Source organism: Macadamia integrifolia, chromosome 2, assembly GCF_013358625.1.
Source record: "Macadamia integrifolia cultivar HAES 741 chromosome 2, SCU_Mint_v3, whole genome shotgun sequence".
Classification (NCBI taxonomy): domain Eukaryota; kingdom Viridiplantae; phylum Streptophyta; class Magnoliopsida; order Proteales; family Proteaceae; genus Macadamia; species Macadamia integrifolia.
The window spans coordinates 9,152,874-9,159,383 of NC_056558.1; the positions used below are offsets into that span (position 1 = coordinate 9,152,874).

At 36.7% G+C, this 6,510-nt stretch overlaps 1 protein-coding gene across 1 annotated transcript; it reads left to right on the forward strand.

The window, feature by feature from the left end:
• On the forward strand, positions 1-5,041 carry LOC122057004 (serine carboxypeptidase-like 51). The gene is made up of 13 exons (XM_042618988.1): positions 1-571; positions 667-761; positions 846-953; positions 1,087-1,327; positions 1,569-1,612; positions 1,749-1,816; positions 1,937-2,042; positions 2,138-2,340; positions 2,438-2,507; positions 3,845-3,895; positions 4,190-4,242; positions 4,323-4,458; positions 4,674-5,041. Exons 1-13 carry the CDS (start codon positions 433-435, stop codon positions 4,746-4,748), a joined length of 1,389 nt encoding a protein of 462 aa, XP_042474922.1. The 5' UTR covers positions 1-432; the 3' UTR covers positions 4,749-5,041.
• The last annotated feature ends 1,469 nt before the right edge of the window (positions 5,042-6,510 follow it).

A 6,510-nucleotide genomic window follows, 5' to 3' on the forward strand; every position in this document is an offset into this window, starting at 1 on the left:
GTTACCTTTCTGTACGCAATCTCCCCAATCTACACCACTTTCCTTCCCATTTTTTATTGATGGGTTCTTTTACTTACATTTATCTTTGCATCAAAATGGAAACAGATCTTAAAAATTGTTGCTTTCAACACAGGATCTCCAGAATAAATTAATGGATACCAAAACTGAAAACCCAGAAGAATTCCTCTTCCTACAGCCCCTTCCCCACAAAAAAAATTGTGAAAACCAGTACCATAGCGACTCTTTGACTTTCAGTTTTCATTTTTTCCGCATTTGCCGTCTCTCTTCCTCCCTCTCTCTCTCTCTCTCTCTCTCTCTCTCTCTCTCTCTCTCTCTGTTTGTTCTTAATTTATTATCTCTCTCTTTCTAATTGTATTTTTTCTTGTTTCCGTTACTTGGGAGGTGGATTATCATTCATTTGCTCCTTAAACGATGTTGAAATTCTCATTTTCTGTACCTCTACTTCTCATCTCTGTTCTGGTTTTCCTTCCTCTGTTTCATGGAGGGATAGCCTTTGCTGCAGGAACCGAGGATGGATCAGAGGAATGGGGCTATGTTCAAGTCCGACCCAGTAAGTTTAATTCTCTGTATTCCCCCATTTTTATGCCTTCCAAGCTTTCCTGTACCTGTAGTTAATTCAATTAAGTTGTTTTCACTGTAATGCAGAAGCCCATATGTTTTGGTGGCATTATAAAAGTCCATACAGGGTTGAAGATCCTTCCAAGCCATGGCCAATTATTCTTTGGTTGCAGGGAGGACCTGTGAGTTATCTTCTTTTTTCTCTTGGGATCCAATGAACCTTAAGGAAGAACCTGAATACCCATCTCTTGTACTCTTGAAAACAGGGTTCTTCAGGGGTTGCGATGGGGAACTTTCAAGAGATTGGTCCATTGGACATGGATTTGAAGCCTCGGAATTCAACTTGGCTTAAACTAGCTGATCTCTTGTTCGTGGTCAGTGAGCTATGGTTGCAAATTTTCTCATTTACTCATTTAATTTCCTCAATGAAGCTCTTTTTTTTATTATTAATTTACAAGATGAATCAGGATTTTGGGTATTAAATTGTTTAATTTTCGTGTTCTGTAGGATAACCCAGTTGGGACAGGATACAGTTTTGTGGAAGATGAATCGTTGCTGGTGAATACTGATGAAGAGGCAGCAACTGATTTAACTACCTTGCTGAAGGAGCTTTTCAATAAGAATGAGAGCCTCCAACAGAGTCCTCTTTACATTGTAGCAGAGTCTTATGGAGGGAAATTTGCTGCTACTCTTGGATTATCAGCTGTAAAAGCCATTGAAGCTGGAGAATTGAAGCTTAAACTTGGAGGTAATCAGACTGAATCTTTTCTTGATTCTTAAAAAAAAATTAAACCCTTCAGGTTCCACCATTACCAAACTCTCTGTAATTCAACTAGGCCTGTTTTGATCTAATTTTGGAATTTACAAAGATACTAGTAATGTTGGTGTTTTAGAATTTAGACATTGCATGGATTGGATTAGTGACTTGTGCATTGCTTCTATAAGTTGCAGGTTTTAATTTTTTTTTTTTGGTTCTACTGTGGTCATAGGTGTTGCTTTGGGAGATAGTTGGATCTCTCCTGAAGATTTTGTGGTCAGTGGTAGTCATAAAAATATCTGCTTCGCCTGTTTTACTTGTTTACTCATTTTGGAACTCTTTATCATTTTATTTAGAAGACCATGGGATTCTTATTTTTCACAGATATTAAGATTCTGATCTTAAAATGCAGTTTTCTTGGGGACCTCTTCTAAAAGATCTCTCAAGACTAGACAACAATGGCTTGGAAAAAAGTAACAGGTAGCATTTCTTTAAGAACAAAAATTTTTTTTTTTGGGGGGGGGGGTGGGTGGGGGTGGGAGTACAATGGTTTCCTTGAGGAAATTTCAGTTATCTAATAAACCCCATTTCCTAAAACAGTCTAGCTCAGCAGATTAAGCAGCAACTTGAGAATGGAAGCTATGTAAGTGCAACAAACACTTGGCGTCAGCTTGAGAATGTGATTAGCACAAGCAGTAACGATGTGGTAATTCTTATTTATAGCTCATTGGATTCATCTGTTATACAACTATCTATCTCTTTGTTTCCATGATGAGTAAATAATGATTTTCAGCAATGCAGGATTTCTACAATTTTCTATTGGATTCTGCGCACGACCCTCTTTCCACAACAGCTGCTTCAGAGTTGTCGACAGCAGCAGCAATGAAGAGGTACTCAACATATCTCAACTCCAAGAGGATTTCACCCGATGGTGTTGGAGACATTAATAGCTTCATGAATGGAGTCATTAAGAAGAAGTTAAAGATTATTCCTGAAAGCCTTAAGTGAGTTCTCTCACCAAAATAAGGCACCTTACTTTACCTGTTCAGTTGGTCTCTATGTTTTCAAACCTCTTCTCTGAGTTTGGTTTGTCAATTGCAGGTGGGGAACACAATCGGATCTTGTTTTCACTACTCTTCAAGGTGATTTCATGAAGCCAAGGATAAATGAGGTATAGTATTTAGTATGAATGGATTCATTTGTCTATAAATTCATCAAAGAAATGTTTGTTTATGTAAGACCAATTATAGACTCTATAATAATGGCTTGCCTGCAAATAACAAGAAATTTTGATTCACCAGTGCAATAGCTAACATGAGTTTGCATTAACGAAATACAAATTTTTCCTAAGGATCAATCTATTACTCTTCAATTGCATTTTATGGTCATTTATGTCATCTGTAATATGATGAAGTCCCACCTAAAAAATCATAAAACATTGATTTATAAAATAATGGAGAAGACATCCACCTAACTATCTTCCCCACCAATGCCTGACGATGACCTCTTCGTGGCCATTCCGAGGACTATCACCATTTCTGATCAACATTAAGTTCTTTAAACATTTTCCACTTAAAAATACTATAAATACTTACAATTATTGCATGGGAACCACACTATATAATGAGAATAATCACTTAACAAAGAACTAGCTTAATTTGGCATAACCCTACACATGGTTGCTGCAGTTCTTTATAAGCAAGTGGTTAGAACTTCGGCATCAGGTTAGAGGGTGAACAGATGGTTAACTGAAATATTTAATCTCTTTGATTTTTGTTTTGTAGGTGAAACATCATTAAATATTTTCAACTGAAACTTTTTTACTTTTATTAAGCTGACAGAATAGAGAAATTTACAAATTAGATCTGTCTTTTTCAAATCAGTTGATTGACCAGGCATGAGGTGATGTAGTTCCATTCACTCCTCTGCACCTCCTTGGTCCAAATGTACTCTAAATTATCTCAGTTTAATGGGTAATTTTTGCATTGTTTTAATTGCTAGTCGTGTATACCAGATGGAAATTTAAGTTGCTTAGGTTGAGCAAACTATATGTCATTGATATAATAATCTGAACCCCGCTGCTCTAACCCATGGATGTTGTTAATTAATTGTAATATGTTTCCTGATTAATGGATGGACAGGTGAGTCCCATCCAGAGTTTTAAGTTTGCTTTCGAGGTTAAAGACCCCTATGAACATGAAATTTTGTAGTTGCGGGACTTTTCTATCCTCATTTTTGCTTAAGAAACTACATTATGATGCGATCCAACTGTTTTTTTTTTCCCTTTCAAACAAACTACCCATTTAGGGAACGTTGTACATTTTTGATGAATCATTCTAATAAGAGAGATTTTGAATGTTTGAAATAAACTGGAAGACCAGATTGATTTCAAAATTCAATTAGTCATATAAAATTTTTAACTTGTCTGGTTCTTCTTTCTTGAAACATCTATGAGTTCTACAAATACAAATTGTATCTAATGAGTTTCATGTATAATTTGTTGCACAGGTTGCTGAGCTATTAGCCAAAGGGGTCAATGTGACAGTGTACAATGGACAAGTAAGCATTTGATTTCATTTTTTGAGAATCCACCACCATTAGAACCCTTCAACAGGATAAGCCTTCAGGCAATGGATTAGGTTCCTGGTGAACCACCCAATTTTGTACTCAAGCTGGTTAGGCTTAAGCCCAAGAAAAACAAGAAGGGGAATCTGTAGCTTTTGTGAAAATATGGTTGGATTTTTTGGGTGTATTGGATCACAGACACGCCATGATTAGGGAGTGGATAAAAATTTTCAATACCAAAATGAGCTTTATGCCAATTATAAACATGGTTTTGTTCTTCCTTTGTAGGTTGATCTCATTTGTGCCACCAAGGGGACTGAAGCATGGGTTGAGAAACTCAAGTAATTCTCTCTCTCTCTCTCTCTCTCTCTCTCTTACAAATGAGAAAAGTTATGAGATGTTCTTGAAATGTATTTTTCAGATGGGAAGGGCTCCAAGGCTTCATGAACTTAGACAGAATTCCCCTATATTGTGGGGATGACAAGACAACCACGAAAGCATTCACCAAGTCATACAAGAATCTACATTTCTATTGGATTCTTTTGGCTGGTCACTTTGTAAGTCATCTTTCTATCTATCCATCTATCATCCTCATTATAATCAATTAAACTTATTTCTTGTCGCAAGATTCCCATTTTATAGAATCAAAAACTCTAAAAATGCACAGATTTTGGAAAATATTTGCTTTACTTCTGGGTTCAAATCATGTGAAAATATGGTCAGATTGGATTCAAATCTTATACCCAATTTGTACTTCTCTGATTCTGCGCAGGTACCATATGATCAGCCATGCGTTGCACTGAAAATGGTGGGTGACATCACACATTCTCCCATTGCTTCTGCCTAATAAGAAACAAAACAGAACATAAAAACTACAAATAGAGAGAAGTGGGAGTTACAGATTTATAGTTCTGGGGAAACATACAGAGAGAGAGAGAGAGAGAGAGAGACAGAGAGATTGATTTTTATAGGAGAAATAAGAACAAATGCTTACATTAACACTTGTTTCCATTATTTGTTTTATTTTACTGAAGGGAAAAAAAATGTTACACTCTACATTTTATGAGTTTTTAATGGAAGTAGAAGACCAAGCGATTGAAAGAGTTGCAGAGGATGATCCAGAGCATCCTTCAAATCTAATTAACTTCTGCGCAATTATAAGTTAAATCACCTGTGCATGGGTCTTGGGCTCCTGGCCCGTCTGCGGTGTGCTTTCCGTTTTGGTTTAACAATTCAAAATGAAATGAAGCAGCCATGCGTTGGTCATGATTGAGCTGATCAAAATGCTTGGCCCGGAGGGCATTGCTTAAACCTAGTTTAGAGTGTTACAATGCCATAATCATGGGATGGGTTGATCTCATATCAGTTATGTAAGGGATTTGATGTGGGTTGATATGGTATTGGGTTCACTCACTTTTCTAAACCGATTTATAGGGTCAAGCTCTCTTGAGATTCGTATCATAAGGTTTGAAAAATGGGAGATTCCAATCCCATTCTCACTCTCATATTGAATTTGAGAGCTGATGGAAACTGATTCAATGGCTGATTGAGTTTAAGATTCAGGGTTTAGGGTCTTTTCACAATCGTAAGGTGGCATCTGTCATAATACTTTCAGTCACGTATTTTTTTCAGAAGAAGAGCTCTGTGATTAATGTCTCAATCACAGAGACAAGATTATTGTTGGGTTAAAACCGACTTCTCGACTAGGTTATGTGACAATCAAATGAGTAATCAAGCAACAAGTGAACAAAAACATATAACTAAAATACCATGCGAAGCAAATTATCAAACACTACAAGAACACAAGATGTTTACGTGAAAACCCATTTAGTGTTAAGGGAAAAATCACAAACTAAAATCAATCAATCTTCCACTATGAAATATGAAGAAATGCAATTAGGTCTCTGAAACTTTCTACCCAAATCTTGAGAAATACAACCAATGGAGAAAATACAAGTTAGCTCCCTCAAAGCTTCAACAAAAACTTTTAACCTCACCACCAGAATCTATTCCAAAGACTACGGAGAACCCCCCAACCTTGTAGAGACAACCAGTTCTTATAATGATGGGTGGTGCGGCAAAGATAGAAGTAATTGTTTTAAGAAACCCCTATTCTTGAGCAAACTTGCTGAGATTCAAGAGACCATAATCTTGTTTCTCTTTCTTTCTTTAATTAGTTATTCTTTAGAAATCGGACGAAATTTAGTTGTTGCCAACCCTTGTGGCAGCCAAAGAAATGGAATCTAAAAAGGTATTTTGAAAAATACTATAATCTAGGAGGGTATTTGTGAACCCTAGGGGGAAGTGAATTATTCTATATCTTTGGTTGCCAGCAGGGTGTTGCAGGCTTGCAGCTACTTGACTGCAATTCGAGTAGCAAACAAATTTTTTTCTGAGAAACCTCAGCCCCCCAATAAGGTCCCAACGGCCAACGGGGGAAAAAAAAATCATATCTACCCAAATCTGAGTTCAAATGCAACCTTTTAAATCTGGTTATCCTTTATCATTGGTCAAAAGCTTTCCTTCACCAGTTGGGTGGGAAGAATCTCTTTCCTTGGTCATCTAAGAATACTGATGACCATGATCAAGGGAATTTAATAGGGAGAGGA